Source organism: Oncorhynchus mykiss, chromosome 5, assembly GCF_057628025.1.
Source record: "Oncorhynchus mykiss isolate SJ-2025 chromosome 5, ASM5762802v1, whole genome shotgun sequence".
NCBI lineage: Eukaryota > Metazoa > Chordata > Actinopteri > Salmoniformes > Salmonidae > Oncorhynchus > Oncorhynchus mykiss.
Genome location: NC_143026.1, coordinates 40,248,336 through 40,273,872, shown reverse-complemented (window position 1 = coordinate 40,273,872; position 25,537 = coordinate 40,248,336). Strand labels below are relative to the sequence as shown.

General features: G+C 47.0%; 1 protein-coding gene across 1 annotated transcript; it reads right to left on the bottom strand.

The window, feature by feature from the left end:
* Window positions 1-4,681: 4,681 nt before the first annotated feature.
* On the bottom strand, window positions 4,682-25,270 carry fgf10a (fibroblast growth factor 10a). Its single transcript, XM_021602827.3, has 3 exons — window positions 23,866-25,270; window positions 6,885-6,988; window positions 4,682-5,673 (listed from the first exon to the last, which is right to left on the bottom strand). The coding sequence occupies exons 1-3, from the start codon at window positions 24,188-24,190 to the stop codon at window positions 5,482-5,484; spliced, it is 621 nt and encodes a 206-aa protein (XP_021458502.1). The 5' UTR covers window positions 24,191-25,270; the 3' UTR covers window positions 4,682-5,481.
* Between the last annotated feature and the right edge of the window lie 267 nt (window positions 25,271-25,537).

Here is a 25,537-nt window from a genome sequence, read left to right as displayed (position 1 = left end):
GAGATAATTCATATTTTTTGTCATGCTTGTTTTCATATCCACCACCACTCTTGACAATCATGTGTCTGAATTTGGGGAGAGATCTGTGTTCATTATGCCCACGCCTGGACATTACCGCACTCTCCACACCCCTGAACACAGAGGAACCTTGGTTCGAAACAATGTGCTTTCATGGTGCTGCCATTTTGATACCCAGGCCCACACCGGGTTCGGGTACTTTGGCAACCAGTTCGTTGCCCCCATTGACAGAGCCACTTGGGAGCACTGTTGCCACAGTAAATGCTCGGGGAGGAGGACCCCGAGAATCTGCCCCCTCCCCAGCCTTCAGCTAGGGTCGCAAGGTCTGCTCCTCACCCCACGCAGTGGAAGAATCTGCGTTCACTCTGCTCTCCTTCGACCCAGCATGGCATGCCAAGACGTCCACCACTGCCCTGAAGCACCAATACGGTCAAAAACCATCCTCGAAGCTGCAACCCGCTTCTGGCCTGGACCCTTTACGCCTCAGAAACTTTATGCCTCAAATGCCCGGTGAAGGATTTTAGTGTGATAAGGACCCTTAGAGCTGCATCCTGCTTTAGTTTCTCCTCGAAACAGGCCTGCAAGGGCTCCATAGCCGAGCCAAACAACCTTGTTGCCAAAACTGACTCATCCTAATAAATCTGCCTGTCCCTCTCAGGAATCTGCAACAACATCAACCAGAAGTGGTGCTGAGTCACCACCATCGCCCCCATACTTTTCAGCCAGATTAGTACAGCGGGACAGACGTAACACAAAATCAGCAGTAGCAGAGAAGCTCTGAAACCGGCTTCCGCGCCTCCACAGTCTTATTCAGCTCTTGCAGCAAATCAACATGATACATCTGCAGCAATGTGAGCACATTCAACTAGCCTCTGGACCTAAGTAACTTGCCAGCTTTATATCCATAGGAGGTGTGCAAATGAACGAAGCCTCCTCCATACCCTTTACATTTATGAACTCGCCATAACCTTGTAGCATCAGCCTGGCTGAATGAGGGGGATCCTTTAGCTCATCTGCAAAATCTTTAAACAAGGGTAAGCAATGCTTCACCGCTGCAGGGACAGAAGGAAAATACCTTCCCCCAAACCTGGAGGAACTCTGCTGTGGGGGTGAAGAATGCCGATCCACCTCCAGATGATATACCGCCCTACGACACAGCTCCATCAAAAAGGTACATTAACCACCAATGATTCACTCTCCCCCGCCGAATCCAAAGCCGGGGCTTTAGGCTGCCCCGGACTGATATCATCAGATTCACACTCTGACAACCGTCCAGAGCCAACCAGGAATAGTATATCATCCCCGTAACCCGGACTCTGAACACTGCCAGAGAAACCGAAATGAGCCTCACTCGGCTGGGATGACAACCCTATCAATTCCAACCGCCACTGCTGCTCTCTCCCAGCTTCAGACAACCCCATTCCCGAGGTCGCTTCACCGGAAAGCCCTATGCCAGCAGCCCCAATTTTCTCACAAAGTGAGCCTGACGCCCAATGGATGTTGATCTCAGCCGGAGACAATGGTCCCACAAACTGGACCGAGCCAAAGCCTCCTGAGCATGTTTCCACCCCAGGCATACAGGACAGCACTCCTGAGTATCTTCAATTTTCATTGCGAAAATATATAAATATATAAATATATAAATATATAAATATATAAATATATAAATATAAAGTATATCCTAGGGCACGGTCGGAGGTTTAAACTCGGCCGATTAGCCTTTTTGAATTTACTCTTAACACTGCCCATCTTAATCGAGCAAGGAAGCACTGACTACACAAGCAAAGAAGAAAGTAGTTACCTTTTAGCAAACACAAGACCCAAAACTCGCAACATCTAGGAGGACGGGTACTTTTCCCCCACTAACAGACACCTATGTCGGAGCCGACTCTTGAAGTCTTCGTGTTCTTGAGAAGTTTTTATAATGCGTGACACGTTGTTCCTTCAGACAGGCTGAAGAACAAAGAATTGAGGAAATGAATCAGGCATCTATTGGCCCGTTAGGCGTGATTTCAGTTTTCTTCAGGTGAATATGATTGGTCATTGACTCCCCATAGTATGTCACACCGAGTGACCGACTGAAAGGGAACAGCAACTTTATACTGAATACCCTTAAAACAACAACACACTGATATGTACCTTTTCCTGAAGCAATCAGAAAACACATTTGTGGTATTTGGTATTTTCTAAAGATCCCTGTTAGCTGTTGCAAAAGCATCTACTCTTCCTGGGTCCACAGAAAACATGAAACACAACATAATACGGAACATTAATAGACAAGAAAAGCTCAAGGACAGAACTACATACATTTGAAAAGTGCACACATAGCCTACATATCAATACATACACACAACATATCCAGGTCAAATAGGAGAGAGGCCTTGAGGTGTAACTTTATCTGTTTTTCGAAACCAGGTTTGCTGTTCATTTGAGCAATATGAGATGCAATAAAAAATGGCTCTATATAATACTGTACGCTTTCTTGAATTGGTTCTGGATTTGGGGACTGTGAAAAGACCCCTGGTGGCATGTCTGGCAAGTGTGTATGTCAGAGCTGTGTGTAAATTGACTCTGCAAACAATTAAGAAATTCATGTTTATTACAAAAAGAAGAAGTAATGCTCTCTTCTCAACTCTTAGCTAAAAGAGACTGGCATGCATAGGATTTATATTAGCCCTCTGATTACAATGAAAAGGCGCCACTGTTCTGGGCCAGATGCAGCTTAACTAGGGCTTTCTTTGCTGTACTTGACCACATGACTAGACAATAATCAAGATAAGACAAAACTAGAGCCTGCAGGACTTGCTTTTGGAGTGTTGTGTCAAAAGTGTATATAGATATTTAAGACAAGTTATGTAATAGATGTACTATAAAAAAAAGTATAGCTTGAACCTGGTATTCAGATATCTAGGCCTACAATCTAGAATAACAACAAAATAAACACTTTTTTTCTGAGGAATGTTAGCCCTTGAATTTCATAAAAGAAAAAAAATATGTTGCTCGTGTCTTGAATACATTTCAGTCTAATTGTACATGATATGTAGTTTACAGAACACCCAAGTAATCATATAAACAGAGCTTGAACGTCCTGTTAAGAGGAAAGGCCATTTTGAAGTGTGCTCAAATGCATCATACTTAATCACGCTTTGACATAACAATTGCACATTTTGGATTATTGAGTCCAACAGCATATATAGTCCCTTATACAAACACCACATGATCAACAGAGACATTTTAGATTCCATCTCACTCGGAAAAACCTCAGAAAGCAACAGATGTTGGACAATTGATAGTGATTGATCCAATCCTGAACACACCCTTGGGCGGGGATGGTGGTGGTGGTGCGTGTACTGTATGTGTGTGTTTTGTGCTCGTGTGTCCTGACGCCTGTCTGATCCTGCTATTTGCTGGAACTGATCTGGAGGTTACGGGGAGAAGAAATGAAACGTCACGTCATGCCTAATTAGAATCAGCTCACAAACAACGTTCTAATATTTATGTTATACCATATGCCCTCTCCTCCCTAGGAAGGCAGAGGGGGAAGAACATGATTTGTACATCACAGGTCAAGGTGAAACGTGCTCTGCTGCTATGCCACCTCGAGAAAGCTTTTAACCCTAAAGACGAAATTGTTTGCGCTACGTAGAGAGAGGCCATGTTCATGGTCGTAGCTCCAAATTAAATGTACCCTTTGTTGGGAAGAGATAAAAGAACAGATGTATCCTTTACGACTCAGTGAATAACTCCAAATCTCCACTTTATGCGGTCTGCTTAACAGTGCTGAAATCTGTGAAGACAACTGAACTACTCACAATTTAGCTCAAAAAACAATATTTTTCCGGATGTCAATGAGATATCTGATACTTTAAATGTGAAAAAAAAGTGCTTCTAGAATGTTTTTAGGTTGCAGTAATCCTCTTCTGTTTTGAAATGTTACAGTTATTTTTGGTAAAATCTCTGCAATTTTGTCAACTGCAAGATCTGTAAAGCAGACTGAAACTGTCACATTGTATTTCCTGTATGTTGTCTTCTTTGGCTGGTTATCGATTTGTGTATTTTTGTGGGCTGTAGATGTCCAATGTCCTTAGCCTTACCTTATCTGTATTTCCGTTATTAAGGATTTAAGAATTTGCGAACTCCTAAGGGTCCGCTCCTTGTTTTCTCTAAAAACACTGTCTGGCATATGAATCTTGCACAGAATGTACCCCAGTTTGAGGTTTGTTTGTTTGTCTACATTTTCCACTGTGAAACCACAAAGTCAATCCCTGAGTTATGAATGAATTTAGGAACAAGCTGTCAAATTGACTCATTGGATTTTCTGGCGTCTTGACGAGCTTCTAAACAGCACCTTCCTTCTGCTCCAACTGCTAGGAAATCAGACTTTTTTCATACCTGTAGCCTACCTACAGTACCCAAGTAATTCATGAAAGGGTTGGTAGTTGTTAGTTGATATGTCAAAAAGCACACCACAGTCTCCATTCATTTGTTACTCTGACCACGTAATACTGCTGTTGATACAGGAATGGGATTTGCAACTGCTTTTGTCGCTATATATTGAATGAACAACAAAAGCTGAGTTTAGACCTACAATTCATATTCTGTGCTGTGTAGTGCTGTGGTATTGTGAAATAAATAGGTGTAAATCTACAAATAGACAATTATACATAGTAAAGAGAAATATATTTATTTTATTCATGTTTAAACGATAGATTAGTATTTAAAAAGAAGAGCATAAATGATAAAAAATAACACATTTGTCCATTCCATATTTTTGGTCTTTTTGGTTTCTTTAAATATTACATAAAATAAATAATTTATTTTAAAGCAGTCAGGTAAAGGAATGGAAATACCCAATACAGTGAACTTGCATGTTAATAAGGTTTATGCTATGGTGCTATCTTGACTAAATTCTCTGCATATGACTCACTCCATGGCCCAGCTTCTCTTCCATCACACCTAAGTCACCCAAGTGCTTCCAGTACTGTACGTGTCTGTCACAAAGCATGAGTGTCAATTTCAGTTCCTCGTATGAGTTAGTACAGCATAAATACATGTAACTGCATCCACAGATCATTACACAGACAAATACACATGGTACACTCTGCCCTTTGACCCTGTCTTCAGTGACGCTGAATCAGTGTCCTTTTTTTGTCCTCTTATTCAGTATTCAGTTTTGTCTCCAACAGTTCGCCCATTGAAAATGATTTGGCACAGAAAAATGTTTCATATTTTCTCCTGTGCCGAATCATAACTTAAAAACAAATCTGTACCATCATCAGTCAGACTCCGCGACAATGAGTTCAAACAGTTCCTTTACATAGTGCCTTCCTTTCAGAAAATACGTATAGTCTTTGCAAATCAAAAACTTTGACTGCATATGACTCCATTATGTCTTTAATGGTTCCCAGTCTTTCCTCAGTGCAGTGAAACATTCCCAGGGGAAGGAACTGTCCAATGCGGTGGCTACACCACTATGGGCAGGAAGTGGGTGGCAGTGTTTTTCCTTCGTGTTTTCTTGCCCCTCATAGGCTTGCCGTTGGCGCTCAGCCCCACGAACATGGGCTTCTTCTTGTTCCGCCACTCTGCTGAGGCATAGGTGTTGTACCTGTTCTCCTCAATCCGTTCGGTCAACCGACAGTCAACACCAAAGTCCCTCTGGTGAACAAACAAGAAAAACAAATTGTGAGTGATTCGACAACTTTGGCAGCACAGGCAATGAAACTGGGGTCTACATTTGCATTATTTATTCAGTAAGCAGGAGTTCGCATCCAGACATCCAGGTTGGTTGGCTCCAATAAGGCAAGTTAACAACAATATAAATACATTCTTGTATAATGGCAGTGGGGTTCATCAGGCTTCTAACAGACTGCTCTTGTCATTTAGTGTCCTGACTAACTAGAAACAAAAAGGGATACAGTTGTGACCCTGTAAAGAATGTTCCTTTCCCAAATGCTCTTTAGCCACAGCTGTTCAAATTGAATCCAGAAGTAAACTGAATGTTCCCAAATCATATGAGAATATTTTGGAAACGCTGCCCTGGGTTCAACTCACGTTCGGCTACCTCTTTCTCATGGAAACTTGTGTGAAAATAATCTCCCACAAAATGGAATATATGAATGTAGAACCAGCTAACTATAATATAATACTTGTGTAATGAGGGACAGATATGCCACCTATGTTTTACTGAGTGAATGACAGTACCTTAGTGTGACACTTTATAATACGTCATGGGAATTGTGTTTCCTAGCTAGAATGCTTTTTGTGTCTCATTTCATCTGATTTCACTACTAAGAGAGCCGTAGTAACAGCCTTTCACTGTTATGTTTCAGATGATGTGTGAGAGCACATGAAACAGTACCGGTAGCCCTTGAGGGCTTTTAGTAGAATGGGGGCTGTTGTATTGTGTTTCTCTGGTCTGAATAGAGTGGAGCACAAGGATGGTGTGGTATATGGGAGGATCTGTGTGTTTGGGAGAGAGGGACGGCAGGGGCGTCTCGGCTTACTTTCTCCAAGACGACAACTCTTTTGGCCGGGCCGACTTGTACTAGGGGATTATTTACGGGCAGTGGAGGGGAACTGTCCTTTAAAACAACCCCAGGCTTCTCTAAGGGCCCGGGGACAGAGGAGAGAAGAGCTCTCACACAACATCAAAGGGGCCAGCTCCTTAGAAGAGTATAGTATGGAAGAGAGTTGTTTTCAACAGTAAGGTGGCAGTGTAAAAACACTACCTGGCAACTAACTAGTGAGTGTTCTGAACACTGAGTCAGTCTAATGGGAAGTTTGTATATTCAGCCAAATAATTAGCTCAATTTTTCTGTAGGGATATTGTTATTCTGTGTGTGAATTTCAGTACAGGCTAATCTTACCGCGCCATAAAGCTCTCCTTTCTTGCTGATTGCCAGGTAAAAGTTACTGCTGAGCCCCTTGATGGCCACGATCCCAACATCCACTGACTTGATCTCCAGCACACCTGGAAGACACACAGACACATTATAGGTTAGTTATACTAGGCCAATACACGTGAAGTGATAGTCAATGAATAATTGAACTGCATTGAGAAAGAATGCTTGTAAAAGCTGGCAGCGTCTGTGTTTTTGACTGCATACAGTTAGGCTCCACTGCTTATTTAAGAAATAAGGCATGAGGGGGTGTGGTATATGGGCAATATACCACGGCTAAGGGCTGTTCTTAGGCACGACTCAACACGGCCCTTAGCCGTGGTATATTGGCCATATACCACAAACCCTGAGGTGCCTTATTGCTATTATAAACTGGTTACCAACGTAATTAGGTCAGCAAAAATAAATGTTCTGTCATACCAGTGGTATACGGTCTGATATACCACGGCTGTCAGCCAATCAGCATTCAGGACTCGTACTACCCAGTTTATAATTGCTGTTATAGCATACAGGCCAGTTGATTAAGTATTACAGTGAATGTAAGTGGATACAGTATGTTGTAGTCCATGATGTTGTCAGTTACTACCGTCTTTTCCAGGATGTTTACTGAACATATCTACATAAAAAGGTATAATAACTGCAGGCCTTGTCTACTGAGTCACACCGGGGGGTAGAGTCACACTGTTATCCCTGCCTGTTATCCCTGCCTGTTATCCCTGACCATGTTTTGAATAATCACAATCATCTTTGCTTGATCCCCCTCAGTAAACCACTGCCTGGCTGCCTGGCTGTGTGTCTCTGTGCCAGTCATTGAGAACAGACAGGCTAAGCCGCCATTTCATTCCCATGCTAACGGGCCATAAGCCCTGAGTGAGAGGCGTTGGCTGGGGCTAAGCTTTGGAAAAACCATTTCTTTGCTTTTGTTTGTTTTCGGAGTGGAGCGGCACACTGGCGAAAGCCAAAATGTCCATATCAGTTTGCAGTCTGAATGTTTCTTGAACCAATTAGGGACTTAAGATGTGGTAACCAGTCTCCTTCATCCTAAAGTCAATTATATAAACCCATAAAGCTATCATGGGTTAGGGGGCATTAGCTCAGGACCAATTCTGGTAGAAGTTGGTCTTTGTAGCAAGCAGGGAGGCAGGGAGGCAGGGAGGTGGCTGGTCTGACCCAGTGTGGAGCCTCCTAGCCTGGGTCAGAGGACAGTAGATATCGCCTCACAAGGTGGCCTTTGACAGGCCAGAGTCAGAGTAGTTAATGGCACCTGTCTACACTGACACTGACTCACCTTCACCCCCCCCCCCCCCCCCCCGCTGACATCTTTTATTTGTGCCATCCCTCTTTCTTACTCCTGGGACACACATTTGTAACATCCTGCTGTCCTGGTGTGATTTTATGCACCGCCTGAGACAAGGGGGGACCCCGTTTTAGGAGGGCTGTTGCAGGATTCTTTGATCAGGGGTAAGTTGCTCAGGCATTTACCCTTAAGTACTTGTTCAACTGGACATATCGTTCCTCTCCATATCTTCCTATTTGGGCTGTGTCTGTCCCTGTACTGGGTTACATGTTATGGTTAACAGTTTTGCGTAAGAGTATCTCACTTGGGGACTCTAGTCTACCCCTGCCATGGACTTTTCCATGTAAACCAATTTCAACTTTGAACCAATACAGTCTGCAGCTGTGGATTCTACTCAAAGGTCATGACCTCTTTTCAGACTCCCCACCCCCTAATTTTACTTCCACAGTCGAAGACTGAAATTGTACCTTGGATGTGTAACACAGGAGGAGTGTGAAAACATATAAGCATACTTCTAAAAGTGCTTGTATAAAACTCATGACACCATAAAACTATGAATAATTCCATTGATGCAGTGTACAAAATAAAGACATTCCAGTCCCCGTCCTGTGAAAACGAACTCCTAGTACATTGTCCATGCCTAAGCTAAACCATTTAGTATGAATTGGCGGTGAGGTTTTATCTGCACCTGTGAACCGGCAAAACAAGCAGTGTGGCCGCCACTCAACAGGCGGATTAGACAGGTTTCTTTATACACAGCGGGCGTAAGAGAGCCCCTTCCGTATGGGCTCTGGTTGCACACAGCTATTGAGTGTGGTGGTAAGGTTATCCGGCCTGGTCTCTGCTCTTCTGCCTTCCCTCAGGTTCATGAACAGGGGAGGGGAAGGGAGGGATGAAAGGAGGAGAAGAGAAATTGGATGACAGTCAGTGGGATTAGAGGGGAATAATCCCTGATCAAAGGGAGGGAGGGAGAGAGAGAGGGAGGGAGAGAGAGAAGGAAGGAGAGAGAGAAGGAAAGAGAGAGAGGCAATGCAAATTGATACAGGTGTATGGAGACCACTTTGAGTAACTAAATTGTACGGAAATGCAATACACTGCAAAGACATGCACCTACAAACTCACACTGACTCACAGTTAAACACACACACACAGGCCATTCCGGAATACCCATCTTTGCGTTCTAAATAGGCATTTTAGGGTATGTGAAAAAAATGACATTTTATAGTACGTGGAATTTCCTAAAATGTTGTATACTTTACATGCCAGGATGTCAGACTCATTTCCGTGTTTCATCTAGTAGAATTCACTGCACACTGTTAAGGAAGTGTGTTTGATAACAGCTGCGAATCAGCTGAGGGGACACGCTGCACCTGACCAAAGCTAACAAAAGGCAAGAATCAACGCAATTTCGCTTTAGGTTACAAATTCCCAGTAGGATGAGCCTAGTATATAAGTAGTATTTGCTGCTTACTGCATTAGCTTTACTAAACAGTATGTTCTAAATGCTGTAGTATGTCGTACTATTAGTACACAGTATGTCGCTTCAGTAAGTAGTAGGCATGCCAGATCTCAGACACAGTCACAAACACCTTCCCCATCTGCACAAGAGTGAATGGTTCAAAACCAGTTTCAAGTCTGAGCTCCCCTGTAATATAAGTGACACTGCAGTATTTTAGGTAAGCTTGCAATGTCAAAATAAGATCTATCTCTGCCGTGTTGAAAGTCAGGCACCTGTTTTAGCCGTTTGCTTTGGGCCATTTGATGTGGCGCGTTAAAGCGAAACCCTTTTTTACGACCCCCTCGCCAAGTCACCAGAACCATCACCTGTACTCTGGAGTTGAAAGGCAGGGCTGTAACAAAAGGCTTAAATTGCAACAATACGGCGGCACTGAACAGACCAGAGACTGAAACATGTTGCTCCTGGCAGCTCAGCACAGGACAGGACAGCACAGCACAGGACAGGACAGCACAGGACAGCACAGGACAGCACAGCACAGCACAGGGCAGCACAGAACAGGACAGGACAGCACAGGGCAGCACAGCACAGGACAGCTCAGCACAGGACAGGACAGCACAGGGCAGCACAGGACAGCACAGCGCAGGACAGCACAGCACAGCACAGCACAGGACAGCACAGCACAGCACAGGACAGCACAGCACAGGACAGGACAGCACAGCACAGGGCAGCACAGCACAGGACAGCTCAGCACAGGACAGCACAGCACAGGGCAGCACAGCACAGGACAGCACAGCACAGGACAGGACAGCACAGGGCAGCACAGCACAGGACAGCACAGGACAGGACAGCACAGGACAGGACAGCACAGGACAGCACAGCACAGGACAGCACAGCACAGGGCAGCACAGCACAGGACAGCACAGCACAGGACAGGACAGCACAGCACAGGGCAGCACAGCACAGGACAGCACAGCACAGGACAGCACAGCACAGGACAGCACAGGACAGGACAGCACAGGACAGCACAGGACAGGACAGCACAGCACAGGGCAGCACAGCACAGGACAGCATAGGACAGGACAGCACAGCACAGGACAGCACAGGACAGCACAGGACAGGACAGCACAGGACAGCACAGCACAGGACAGCACAGCACAGGGCCAGACCCATTTCTCTTCAGCCCCTCCGTTCACAACAGTAAAACGAGTATCCTTACTCTCTCTCTCTTTGCTTCGTTCCTCTCTCTCTTATCCGTCGCTTATCTCTGCGCATCTGTTTCCCTCTATCTTTCTCCCCGTTCTGCCCCCGTTCCTGTCTCCTCACTCTGGTTTCTTTTTATGCTTGGGGGGGTTGTTTTTTTTCTACCTCTGGTTGACACATTGCCCAAAACTTTTATTTATATTTTGTGAGGGTGAACTTTTAAGTGCAGCGAAACAGTTTTATGACCAATATTGAAAGTTTAATAACCAGAGTTTTCTTAACAAACAAGAAAAAAAGGTGCTGACATTCTGCAATCGACATTTTTCAGAAACTACGAAGACAAACACCTGTGTATATAACAGGACTGTGTTAGTTTTATATGGCAGATGAATAAAAACCAGGCCCCAAGGTCCTGTAACAGTCGACTGCAGTCTTCAGTGCTAATGAAGGGTTAGTTCCAGATACAGTATGGACAAGACTATATAAGAGTCCAAAATCAGTTTTCCGCCTCATTTCACTCTATGAAGCTGTATTTGTGCTACCTAGATTTGAGGTCCAATGTTTGCTTGCCTCACTAAAGGAATTTACTGCTGCACACAAGAAGAGGCTGTGTGTTTATGGTGTAATGAGATACCGTATGAGTGCAGGTAAAACATTTCTGAAATATCTTTCTTTAGATAAGGTGAGTCATCTGACTTCTTTCTCTTTTCAACCTCAATTGGTCGATGTGGTTTCACAGTATTTGAGTAATTTGTGTTTCTTGGGTTTCTCCTACAGTACCATTGGCAGAGGCTATGGCTGCTAATTACAGCGTTACTGGAGAGCAGACAGTCGTCTGGTGGCTCAGTTCAGTTCTGCTGGCGGACTGTCCATTGGGTGGTCAAGTCAACCGCCTGGTGTGACTCCCATCGGCAGCAGCCTTGGCTTCTACCCTAGGCTCTGTAGGTGGCCTCTCTCCACCCCTCCTCCCACAGACCCCCTATCTCCACATAAGGCCGTGGTTTCTTGGCAGGGTGACAGAACTCCCGTTATCGCATCTTGTCAAAATGACCTCAATGCTTTCACATCCAGCCAGCTTTACCACTGAGCCTCCCCCACTTCTATCACTGTGTACTGTATAGAAGACTACACACTACTAAAGAACATACAATGCACGCCCTATTCTGAGAGAAATACCTTTTCTCATCAACAACAGGCATCAATTCGATACTAAATTTGAAGCAGCTTAGATGCCACAAGGCCACCATTGTCGTTAACCCAGAGTGTGTGCATAATTATCCTGGGAAACCTAACTTGCTGCCCCTATGACAGGCAAGTCTTTCCTATTAACCTTCCAGATTCAGGGGTGTAGAGGCAGCTCATGTCCTATTAAAGGGGGGCTGGGTTAGTGGCATGAGGGGGTGGGGTAGTGGCAGGAGGGTTTGTGGCTGGGGATAGGGGCCAGATGGGTTGGGGTTGTGGCCGGAGGGGTTGGGGTAGTGGCAGGAGGGGTTGGGGTAGGGGCCGGAGGGGTTGGGGTTGTGGCAGGAGGGGGTGGGGTAGTAACAGGAGGGGTTGGGACTGGGGGTAGGGGTAGGGGCCGGAGGGGTTGGGGTAGTGGCAGGAGGAGGTGGGGTAGTGGCAGCAGAGGTTGGGGTAGTGGCAGGAGGGGTTGGAGGTGGGGGTAGGGGCCAGAGGGGTTGGGGTTGTGGCAGGAGGGGGTGGGGTAGTGGCAGGAGGGGTTGGGGCTGGGGGTAGGGGCCGGAAGGGTTGGTGTTGTGGCAGGAGGGTTTGGGGTAGTAACAGGAGGGGTTGGGGCTGGGGGTAGGGGTAGGCGCCGGAGGGGTTGGGGTAGTAACAGGAGGGGTTGGGGCTGGGGATAGGGGTAGGGGCCGGAGGGGTTGGGGTAGTGGCAGGAGGAGGTGGGGTAGTGGCAGCAGAGGTTGGGGTAGTGGCAGGAGGGGTTGGAGGTGGGGGTAGGGGCCAGAGGGGTTGGGGTTGTGGCAGGAGGGGGTGGGGTAGTGGCAGGAGGGGTTGGGGCTGGGGGTAGGGGCCGGAAGGGTTGGTGTTGTGGCAGGAGGGTTTGGGGTAGTAACAGGAGGGGTTGGGGCTGGGGGTAGGGGTAGGGGCCGGAGGGGTTGGGGTAGTAACAGGAGGGGTTGGGGCTGGGGATAGGGGTAGGGGCCGGAGGGGTTGGGGTAGTGGCAGGAGGAGGTGGGGTAGTGGCAGCAGAGGTTGGGGTAGTGGCAGGAGGGGTTGGAGGTGGGGGTAGGGGCCAGAGGGGTTGGGGTTGTGGCAGGAGGGGGTGGGGTAGTGGCAGGAGGGGTTGGGGCTGGGGGTAGGGGCCGGAAGGTTTGGTGTTGTGGCAGGAGGGTTTGGGGTAGTAACAGGAGGGGTTGGGGCTGGGGTAGGGGTAGGGGCCGGAGGGGTTGGGGTAGTAACAGGAGGGGTTGGGGCTAGGGATAGGGGTAGGGGCCGGAGGGGTTGGGGTAGTGGCAGGAGGAGGTGGGGTAGTGGCAGCAGAGGTTGGGGTAGTGGCAGGAGGGGTTGGAGGTGGGGGTAGGGGCCAGAGGGGTTGGGGTTGTGGCAGGAGGGGGTGGGGTAGTGGCAGGAGGGGTTGGGGCTGGGGGTAGGGGCCGGAAGGGTTGGTGTTGTGGCAGGAGGGTTTGGGGTAGTAACAGGAGGGGTTGGGGCTGGGGGTAGGGGTAGGGGCCGGAGGGGTTGGGGTAGTAACAGGAGGGGTTGGGGCTGGGGATAGGGGTAGGGGCCGGAGGGGTTGGGGTAGTGGCAGGAGGAGGTGGGGTAGTGGCAGCAGAGGTTGGGGTAGTGGCAGGAGGGGTTGGAGGTGGGGGTAGGGGCCAGAGGGGTTGGGGTTGTGGCAGGAGGGGGTGGAGTAGTGGCAGGAGGGGTTGGGGCTGGGGGTAGGGGCCGGAAGGTTTGGTGTTGTGGCAGGAGGGTTTGGGGTAGTAACAGGAGGGGTTGGGGCTGGGGTAGGGGTAGGGGCCGGAGGGGTTGGGGTAGTAACAGGAGGGGTTGGGGCTGGGGATAGGGGCCGGAAGGTTTGGTGTTGTGGCAGGAGGGTTTGGGGTAGTAACAGGAGGGGTTGGGGCTGGGGTAGGGGTAGGGGCCGGAGGGGTTGGGGTAGTAACAGGAGGGGTTGGGGCTAGGGATAGGGGTAGGGGCCGGAGGGGTTGGGGTAGTGGCAGGAGGAGGTGGGGTAGTGGCAGCAGAGGTTGGGGTAGTGGCAGGAGGGGTTGGAGGTGGGGGTAGGGGCCAGAGGGGTTGGGGTTGTGGCAGGAGGGGGTGGGGTAGTGGCAGGAGGGGTTGGGGCTGGGGGTAGGGGCCGGAAGGGTTGGTGTTGTGGCAGGAGGGTTTGGGGTAGTAACAGGAGGGGTTGGGGCTGGGGGTAGGGGCCGGAAGGGTTGGTGTTGTGGCAGGAGGGTTTGGGGTAGTAACAGGAGGGGTTGGGGCTGGGGGTAGGGGTAGGGGCCGGAGGGGTTGGGGTAGTAACAGGAGGGGTTGGGGCTGGGGATAGGGGTAGGGGCCGGAGGGGTTGGGGTAGTGGCAGGAGGTGGGGTAGTGGCAGCAGAGGTTGGGGTAGTGGCAGGAGGGGTTGGAGGTGGGGGTAGGGGCCAGAGGGGTTGGGGTAGTGTCAGGAGGGGGTGGGGGTTTTGGCCAGAGGGGTTGGGGTTTTGACAGGAGATGTGGGGGGGTGGCAGAAGGGGTTGGGGTAGTGTCAGGAGGGGGTGGGGTTTTGGCCAGAGGGGTTGGGGTTTTGACAGGAGATGTGGGGGGGTGGCAGGAGGGGTTGGGGTAGTGGCAGGAAGGTTTGGGGTAGTGGCAGGAAGGTTTGGGGTAGTGGCAGAAGGGGCTGGGCCTGAGCTGGGGTAGTGGCAGGGCAAGGGTGGGGGCTGGGTTAATGGCGGTAGAGGGGCCTGGGGGACTGGAGTAGAGGTAGGAAAGGGGGGGGGCCGGGCTGGGGTAGTGGCAGGGGGGGAGGGTAGTGGAAGGGCAGAGCAGGGGCTGAGGTAGTGGCAGGGCAGGGCAGGGGGGGCTGAGGAACTGGGTTTGACCCTGGGCTGGCTCCTGACAGCAGTGCCTCGCACCTTTGATCTGGCCTCCACAGGCCTCTGGCTCCCAGGCTCCTGAGAGATCAGTGCAGCAGGGTCTGGGCTCTCTTTAGGGGCCGGCTTCATTAGGCTGCAGAACAACACAGCTCTCCCCCCACCAACCCCACTCTACACCCCTCATCTCCCCTACAAACTCCTCACTGCCTCCTAAACATTGTCAGTGGTGACTCCAGATGAACTTAAGGTTAGGGAGGGCTGTAAAAGTGTTTCCCCAGTTTATCTTAGGCCCGTTTGAAGATTATATTGCTGCTCTGCTCCCATTGTATGGCCCACGACTGGATATGAGATGGTTAGGTACGTGTAAATGTCTGCATTTTCAATTATAAAACCGGTTTTACCACTTGAGGTACCACTTGAGGTACAACTTTCAAAGAAAATGATGATTTATTTTCACACGAGGGAGGATGTTGGAATTTTAGAGATATATACTGACAATTCTATATTATATTAAAACAATGAATTCAAATGCTCTTTGCAGAAATATACAAAATGTGTCACTTCTAAGAGTGTTAGGTTTCTGTACAAAAACTGTCCTTCGTGTTTTGTTTCCACTTTTCAACAATCCCAAGTTTGATTTGCATTATTTGAGGTTAGAGTGACTAACATCTAAGGCGAGAGATCTTCCCTCCGACGACTGGCGACAGCCTGATTGACGATCTGTCAAATTCACTATGACACAGGGGTTCATATCCGTGGCACGACTTCAGCGTTTAGGGCACGAGGAACACTAGATCCATTGAGAAACACAAACGCCAGTGTGGCGTTGTGGGAATTGTATACTTTGTGAGTCATTTAAGTATTGGGGTAGATAAAGTCGGACAATAAATATCCCACTCCAGCTGGACAAGCCGTCAAAAGGTTTGTGCATAAGAAAACTTGAGGATGTTTTCGCCATCCACTGTCATTATAATTTATAACTACTCAATAACTTTTAGTTTATTAGTTACTTTTCACAGATATTTTACACCACGACGGGGGTTACTCATGTAAATTGCTGGTAACTCATCGGTGACTGGCTAAATCTGTATGAGGGTGCTTTCAATTTCTTCATGGTGTAATGGGACGCGAGCTTGTGATGGATGCGGTGTAAAGGTAGCCTATTGGTGCTTAAATAGCGGGCGGTGAGCAACATCCAATGAAAACATCGCCTGTTCACTGTCTACATCTTCACCTAGCGACAGTTAAGTCATATTTTATTTTGGGTTTCATGAGGCTGTTAAGTTGTGTTTTAGATCCATCTCCACACAGAAGTTGTACATCTAATACTTCTTATCCATCCTACTGTCAATATTGTTTTCTTTGCCTGAAACGTGGCTCCACAGCAGTCTTACACGGGAGAAACACTGTCAAGCTGTGTGTGATTTTATACCTGGCAGCAAAGCATGATTAAAAGCAAATCCAGATACTCAGAAGAAAATAATCACCTGTAATGAGTATAAATGTGTTGTTTCAAATACCTGAGCTCTGTTTTCCAGCCAACAGATAGCATTAGATTTCTCTGAGATAGAACATTCACATTCGCATGGTTTGAGATCAGCTTACCATGCCGGGTAATAGCACCACTGTGTATTATGTCATGGTGGTTTTAAGGACGTTGCAAACCAAATGAAGTGCATGTTGATGTTCACGGTGGTTTCAGAAAAAATGCAGTCTTCTCAGATAATATGATTTACCCAATGCTATTGGTTCTGCAGCACAGTACCTATGCCAGTAAATGTCAAAACGTGCCATCGGGCACTGAGTGCTTACCATATGAATGTGTGTTTACGGGTTTGATCTGGCAAGGTAATTTATAACCTTTCTTGCATTTTGCACACTATACAAAAACATAATGTTGTGATTCCAATTGTTCTGGACATTCGATAGACTCTTTGAGTCATGTTATGTCATGAACCCGGGGTCATTGGGATTTAAGGTCCCATGTTTTTGAAGTCCAGATGCCTTTTTACTGCTGGGGAAAGTACAATGCACTGCAGCACTCAAGCACTAGGCCTAACAAACTAATCCTCTCCAGAGCCTATCACCACAACTTTCAACATTTCCTGCTGAAAGTGCATCAACAGCTTTTCCTCTGGTTGTTGTGTTGGATCTGTTGTCTTAGGTCCCTCCAGATTTTGGGCAGGATTCGAGCATGTAACGCATACTTTTTTACACTTTACTCTGTCACCATCAAACACACACACAAACACACACACAAACACACACACAAACACACACGTGGCGGCACATAGGCTTCTGTACCCTCTCATAAATGTCAGAGCAGGCACCCATGTGGATGGGGACAGTGTTGGGCCAGCGTTGGTCCAGTGTGGGAACGTGTTGCATTAGTGGCCAGTAAAGCAGTGGGGGTCTGGATATAGGATCTGTGACGGATAAGATCCAGGGCTCCTGCTCAGCCACCAGTTGCCTCAGGACAGCCCCCCTAGTGCCCCCCCCCCCCCCAGGCATTCCTGCCTGCTCCTTTAAAACGGGACAGGCCGTCCAGATGCGTCTCTGGTCCGAGCACTGGTCTCCCTGCACTACCTTTGATGATTCCATTAAGACTCTCTCTCCTCTCTCCTCTCTCCCAGACTTCCATCTGTCCCACCACACTCGGTGTGTGTGTGTGTGTGTGTGTATGTGTGTGTACATACATCTTGAATGTGTTGTGATGTCTGTGGTTCTCAATGTTGATGACTTTGACCTAATCTAGCGAATGTTTGTAACGTTGCAGCACCCAAACACATGAAACATGCTCCCATTTCTTTCACCTGGACAGCCTACCATTCAACTACATTGGCCTATACCATGGATGCCTTACCAGGTTAGATTTAGCAGTGCATCTTCCAAAATAGAGGAAATGCCATGTATCTTTGCCAATCCTGCGCTCTGGGCAGCAACATACTATTGCAGAGCTGAAGGTATGTTCAAAATTTGCTCTTCTGTTGAATCATTATTCCGAATTGTGAGCCTTTGACTTTCTGGTTTGGTTTAAGGAATATAAGTCAAATCCTGCACGTCTGTGAGGGTATTGAATCCGCACATAAGGTAAACATTGAAAACTCAAAACCAGTTAATCAAAACAAAGATGGCCAATTTAAAATTCCAGGGAATTATATTCCATTCTTCAGAGAAGAGAGCTGCCCAGTGAAGTTTTGACGTTTCCAGAGAGGTTGCTGACTGACAGAATAAAGAGGTGGCTGGATGGTATAGTGGCAGGACAGCATGCGGTTCACGAAGTCTGTGTTTTATTACAAAAATGTTCAGATGAGTCAATGATTGACACAAGAGTAAATTGATGGGTGAATATCAGGAAACGCTGAAAGAATATGCGTAAATAATGATTTTTAAAGAATAGGGGAAAATTGTGAGTACAGAGAGCGATGCCTCAGTTCCCCCTTGTCCCCTGCGACTTTGGTCAGTCACCGCATAGAAAAATATGAAAACTGCTAGCTTTCCTTATTTGAACATACACATACACACACACACACACACACACACACACACACACACACACACACACACACACACACACACACACACACACACACACACACACACACACACACACACACACACACTCATTCTCTGACTGCAGCTTGTTAGAGACAGACAGTGGTGTTCTCCTTTAAACCCTGGCACAAATGACCCTCTCTTTAAGTAATGGGGTCAAAGGTTAGTCATACATCTGGACATCCATACCTCCATGTTGAACTCTAAATAGAGCAAACGAAGGGGCAGAAACAATAAGATGCTTGAGAGACAAATCTAGGCTTCCCTGGCCAACCTTCTTGTTCAAGAGGGGTTAGTTGAAGATGAGCGAATGATAAAGTCTTAAGTTTGTAAAGAACTGACTTGCCTTCAATCATTGAGGTTCAATTTCAATATGAATCATAACTTTCACACTTTTCACAAAACCGATTTGTACAGTAGGCCTTCACAAATCTACGTGACTGCACAACCTGTTTAAACAGCTCCAACTTCCCCTGCGATAAGGGAGATACTGCTGGAAAGGTCTAAAGGCAGAAAGTGTCGACACAAGTCGAACGACCCGGGGGTGTAGGAGGGTGCAGGGGTTGTAGGGGGGGGGGGGGGGGGGGGGTGTCCTGTGCCAGTGGTGTCTGCTTTTAATGACTCCCTTTGGCTGAGGCTGCAGCCTCTTCCACTGATGAAGGTATTATGGGGATAATAATAATAGTAATAATAATAATAATAATAATAATACATGCCATTTAGAAAATGCTTTTATCCAAATCCATTTCCAGTCATGCATGCCCTCATTTCCATATGGGTGGTCCAGCGGGAATTAAACCCACACTCCGCCGGACTCTACCAACTGCTGTTATACTGTTAAGCTACGTAACAGACTGCTTGTACTACTTTTAGCACAAGCAATGCAGCACCAACGAAAAATCAATGCAACAAAAAAAGAGAGAACTCCTGTGTACTCATTTATCCTGAATCTTTTGAAGGCCTAGATTGAAATAATCCCTAAACATGTTGCTTCTAATTCTAAGTGTGAAAGGACACGACGTAGCAGCCAATTGGACACATCCCGCACATTCTCTAGACCCCTGGCCAAACAATTATTTATGAATCAGAAAAGAGAAAGCCTATGAAGATGTTAGGGTCAAATATATATATATTTTTTTAAAGCACTGACACAAACCTTTTGTACATCTACACAATCCTCATAACTCACTTGTATTGCCCGTGTGGTTAAGATTTCCCACGAGAACCACACATGGGCACTATAACCACAGAGAGGAGGAGAACACTCAAGAGAGAGTGCCATCCATGTGGTGCAGACGGGTGCAGTTACAGCATACATTTACACATTTCCCAACATGGTTTCTTGCTATCCTCTCATAAACACATTATAAAGACACACACACAACCACACTCTCGCTAAGAGAAACACAAATCAGTGAGAAAACACACGGCCTTGCGTTCCAACAGCGCCACGAGGCTCACGATGAAGCATGCCAGAGCCAAAAACTATAATGGTGGGCTGAGAAAAAGCTTTCACTAGCCCCTTTCGATTGTTCGTCACCAACCAGTCATATTAGTCCATTGCCATAGGTACCCCTCTTTTGCAAAGACGTGGTTCTACTGCTGAAACATGGAACACCAGAGCCCCCATCCCCCATTTATGGTCTGGTGGAACCATAAAAGTACTAGATTTACCTAGCCCTCCCATCCTCTATGCTGCTAAGACCTCGTTTGCAGCACTTAAGAGGATTCCTGTTGTCAGAATTATTCCTTTCATAAATCTTCCAAGAAATGATGAATCCTGCTACAGAACCAGCCAGGAGAGCTGAGGATAACAAACACTATTAGGTTGGATAGTTATAGGGCCACTTTGAGTCAGTCAGAGGAGCTCAGGATTCAGCCAAGTTTGACTTCATTGGATATGGATCTAGAGGTATCTGTATCAAATGTTGCAATATAAAATGAAACAGCACCTTGTCCAGGGTCCTTGTCTACATCAAGGAAAGGAGTAGACCATGACATGACAGAAGAAGTGCTGATACTACTTATTCACTGTGCTTGCTGTACACCAGCATCTCCTCCAGGGCTCAACACATCAACAATCTCCTAATGCAATAGAACGTGACAAAAACAAATGAGTTTGGCTTTAGAACAGCCCATTTTGTGAGGGATTGCCTGCAATGCTAATTCCGCAGCATCAGATTAGAGCGAGGGCTAAATAGGCCTCACCCCTCCGTGATGGACAGCCCGCAAAGTTGGCAACGTGATTGGAAAGAGTTGGACTCTGTGGAGCTCACGATCCAACCTGCAGTTGAACCCTAAACTGCCCTAAGTCCCCTCAATCAAAACTGTCAGGGTCTCATGATTGCTCATTAGCCGGACCCCCTTCTCCCCAGTATCCCCAGGTATATAACTTCAGACCACAGTCCGCTGTGGATGAATTCAGTCGTCTATTAGAGAGTGCTTTTTTCGATTCCTGTTTCTTTCATTGATAAGCAAAGTGAAGGGAGAGGAAAGAGAGAGGGGGGCCCAGATGCCAAATGAGAGAAAATCACTAAGAGAGAAAAAACCCACCCATCTGTTATAAACTGTTTGTTATTGGTCGGTGACATTCTAGATTAGAACAGTAAATAAATTGGACATGTTGAATAATTCAGTATGAAAATAAGCCGTTTGTTTGCTTGGTTCACACATGCAGCGCCTTAATACTCTAATACTGTTGAGTAACGTGCAGGAAAGCAGTGTGACACTGTAATACTGAGCAGATGGATTCTGAAAGGGAATCACACAATATGGGCTGGATTGAGTTTCAAACCGCACATAGATAGGTCTTTTGTAGAGGGCTGAGAGAGAGAAAGGGACCGGGTAACAGACCGGCAGACCTGACCAACCTGACCAACACAGCACACAAAGAGGCTCTAAGAACACAGGTTTGTGCTCCGACAGTGTAGCCTACCTACCTATGTATTTCTACAATGGTTATCATGTCATTCTTCAAAAAGCTATGTTATCAGACTTCATTTTATTTAATTAGAAGATCTTTCATTCATTCGCCTTCTGACTCCACCGTACGTAAACATCGAGCCTCTGTACATGGGCATATCAAAGCTGCAGAGGATAAAGACCCTAACAGGCTGCAATTCTGTGGGCAGTGGAGGCCTGGCCAGGCAATGCCTACTGGTCATACACTGTGTAATTAGAGACAAATTCACCATCTTCTGCCACGCATCAGTCTACAGTGACATCTGAGTTTACAGACAGACACACCTTCCTCAATGTCTGCCTTACCTCACAAAGTATGACACATGTTCACGCATGCTGGAGACAATCCAAGTGAACATGTTTCAGAACAGCACGAAAACTGGAGCTAATGAAGTGAAGGTGTTCCCACACACTACAGTCTCTGTCCTGATGAGGAAGGTCTTCTAATATTTGGTTAATTTTAACCCAAAAATGAATTCCATGATGTTACAGGATACTACCAGACTAAGAGGAGTTGACAGGCTAGATGAACATGTACTCAGCACCATTTTATTGCTAATTTTTCAGCTGTCCCAGGGTTTGTGACTGGACAAACTGCTGGGCAAGGACAAAAACAATCGCTCCCCCAGCATCTCCCCCTCCACCACCAACAAATAGTAGTAACATTACCCAGCAGCTCTCTATCGTCCTGCTGCTCTGAGACATTTCAACTAGGCAACACGTCTCCCTTTCTAGGACCAAACCAGGAGACCTGAAATACCAGTCTGAAGTCTCACCTGTAGTTTCTGCAGTTTCCAAATACACAAACCAAGAGGTGTTGATCATCTTATCTTATGCCACATTTGGACGTTTCACCACAAGGTTTCAAGTCAGAGAAACAGAGAACATTACTGCAACCTGGTGGGCATTTTCCTTTTTGGATTCATAGAAAATGTTTTGTGTTTAATTGTGGCACGTCTCCAAGCTGTTTTGATCGATTCAGATGTATCACCCCTTGGTAGTTCTCTCACTTTGCCTCCAACAGGCCCAGGTCCTCTGCCTCCCCCCAGACATTCGTTCCTAGCCCTGTCTAGCTACACTTCAAATGGGACAGTATTTGGGCAGCATGGGATCTGAATTCCCCAAGAAGTGCTCTGTCCATCTGGTTTCAGAATTATTACCAGGCAGGCTTGTGCCTAAGGTCATTCTGTGAGCTAATGACAAGCGCATTATATTCACATGCTGGCTATTGGCGGGAACCACTCACATGCAGCATGCATTGGACACTCACCATAAAACACTACGCACTTCTCTTTTTTTCCTCCTCTCTTTCTAACTGCCATCTTTCCGTAAACAAGCAAGCACATTGTAAAGTGGATTTCAAAAAATCTATGTATTACATTTTAGTCTAAATGTTTTGAAGCATTAAGGGTAATTTTAGGGTAGATCAAGCCTAGGTGTTATGGTCGCGACCTGATCTCAAACCTTGAACTTTTGGTGGTTATTGACACATCCGCTTCTGATGGTTAAACTCTGAGTGTGCTGAAGGCGAGAGGACGCTCTGCTAATTGAAATTCCTTCAGCCATGTCTTGCAGAGCCTCAGCGTCTGAGTGGCACTGTCTGAGAAGAGAAGCCTCGCACACATGGGCTCCACATGGCAAAGCCTTCTTTTATTGGGGCCAATGTGCGCACAGCGCACTGACGGGAAAGTGTACAACCAGCTTGGAGAGAGCGTGTGGCGGCCAGGTGCTGCGAGCATTGGCAGGGGTCTGGGGTATCGCTCGCTGCGTAGTAATATTTACTGTACCCAGGCAGGCAAGTGTAGTGATTAGAGCAGCATAACAATGAGCTGAGAGATATCATTCTAAGCAGGGGTGTGGATGGATACAAGCACTTCGAAACAGATATTAATGTCAGCCCATGACGGACATAGCTACGCAACTGGGAAGTGATGATGATGATGATGAAAACCTCAAATGATGTTAACACTATATATGCCACTAGTAGCACTGGTTGTATTACATATACAATTGTAATAATAAAATATAATAAGTCACCAAAGAAAGCATATAGGGATGTGATCCCTAAGATATTTGCTCAGAGAGAAAAGGGTTATTCGGGCTATTTCTAATTGGTTCCAGTAGACGTGCTCTAAAGGAAAGTCCACTGAATCAGAGGCAACAACCATGCTGCTTCCACTATCCAAGAACCATCTGCTGCCCAGGCAGAGACAGATCTATGCCTACTGATGCCCACCACAATACCAGGTAAGGTTTGTGTTATGTGTGGAGGCAGTGGAGTCAAATCAAAGGCAGGGAACCAGAGAGCAGTGCCATAATAATGGGGGGGAACCAAACTCTACGGGACTCACATGTGAGAGGGATGAGAAAAGAAGCAAAACTCACAAAACAGAAGCTGAGTGAGTGCATATTTTCCGAGGGGTTACTTACTGTAGAGATCGTCTTTGTTCTTGGTGCCATTGACTTTCCCATTTTTATCAATCCTGAGAAAGAACTTCTGATAGGAGTAGAGTTTCCTCTTGCGCACGTCTCCTTGGAGATGGTTATAGCTGCGCACATGCCGCCCCACAACAGTGTCTGAAGAGGCGTTGGCAGCCCTGGACAAGCGCGCCACGGAGCGAGTGGCGACCCCAGGCGCAATCGGATGACACGTGGAGGGCAGTGGACAGAGCAGCAGGACGAGCAGCACTGAGAGGATGGACAGACGAATGCAGGACCAGGCGGCGGCACCCTTAGTCACTGTCCATATGCACATTGTACTGGAGCTGGGAGGACTGGAGAAAAGCTCACAGAAAGGACCATGCTGGATGGGGGAGAGGGAGAAGGGCTGAGAGCGGGAGATGGAACCCCCGGCGGATGACCACGACAACACTGCTGCTGCTCTTTCTGCTGCTTATTCCTCCCGTGTTCCAAAGGAATGTGTCAACATACATAACTCAAAACTGGGAAACCAGCACCTCTCGCCCTCTGCCGCTCACTCTCCTCGTACAATACTAATGAGAAGCTACCTCTACCACCTCTGGAGAGGATGAGATAAGGGGAGGGTTAGAAGAGGGGACGGGGAGACAACAAAAATGTTAAAAAAAATGAATAAATAAAACAAATCTCAAGATAAACACTACAGCTGTTTCTCATCAAAATGAAGAATCAAAGGATGGGGGAAAAAAGGAATCATGTAATCCTTGCTTTTCTTCTGGTCTCTGGATGTTCCTCTGAAGTTACTTGTCTGTTTAATAGAGCCTCTTAGCTGGAGTGTCTCTTTCTTGGTGTGCTGTGCTCCTCTATGTGGGGGAAGTGAGAATGGAAGCGCTGGGTCTCTGTGCCCTGGTCCCTCTGAGCTAGAGTAGAGTGTGAGCTGGAGCTTTCCTTCTCTTTTCTCCGTCTCTCTGAGCTGAGTCCCTGTGAGTGGAGTGGCTGCGTGCTGCTTCTCTTCTCTGAGTGCCCCTCTCTCTCTCTCTCCTGTTGGGATCTCTGTTGAGGAGTTCCTCTCCCTGTCTGTCTCGCTGCGCTGAGGTGACTGGGTCTTGTCACTCTTCTCACCTTATTTATCTGACGCAATCCCCCCAGATGTAATCTCTTAGGATAATTGGCGGTCTATGAAAGCCAGTTGGCTTTGAAGATCTATGTGTGCGAGTTTTTTTTTTATTATGTTGCTTAGTTGCTAGTGTGTGTCTGTGTGTGTGAGGGTGAGTGTGCGTGTGTGTCAGATAGAGTAAGGGAGAGGTTGTTTTTCTCCCCTCCTATCCCTCTCTCTCTTTCTCTCCTCTACCCCTCCCTCTCACCCTGTTCCCTCCCCTTCTGAGTCCAAGTCCTACCAGTTGCTCAGAACAGGTTTGGAGTGAATTGTGGAAATTCTCTCTCCTCAATTTCTCTCCTCTCGTTTCCTATTCCCATATCCCCCTCTCCCCCTGTCTTCTGTATCTTTTATATTTATCTGTTTTCCTGTCTTTCACGGTGGAAGTGTTGCCAGACAGGTTAGGTCTCTATTGACTTCAGTCTTATCAATGCCACCTGGGTGCTTCTGACCATTGCTGGTATCCTCCTTAAAAGGTGAGGCTCGGAGTGTTGTCTTCATCTGTTTCCTTTAGGGCCTCTTCTTCTT

What these genes read in the sequence shown, in the direction of transcription:
- fgf10a (XM_021602827.3), bottom strand. Translation starts at nt 24,190, where the DNA reads ATGTGCATATGGACAGTGACTAAGGGTGCCGCCGCCTGGTCCTGCATT. An exon ending in GAACAAAGACGATCTCTACA is followed by an intron (nt 6,989 to 23,865) that starts GTAAGTAACCCC and finishes TGTGTCTTCCAG; the next exon opens with GTGTGCTGGAGATCAAGTCA. An exon ending in AAGGAGAGCTTTATGGCGCG is followed by an intron (nt 5,674 to 6,884) that starts GTAAGATTAGCC and finishes TTTGTTCACCAG; the next exon opens with AGGGACTTTGGTGTTGACTG.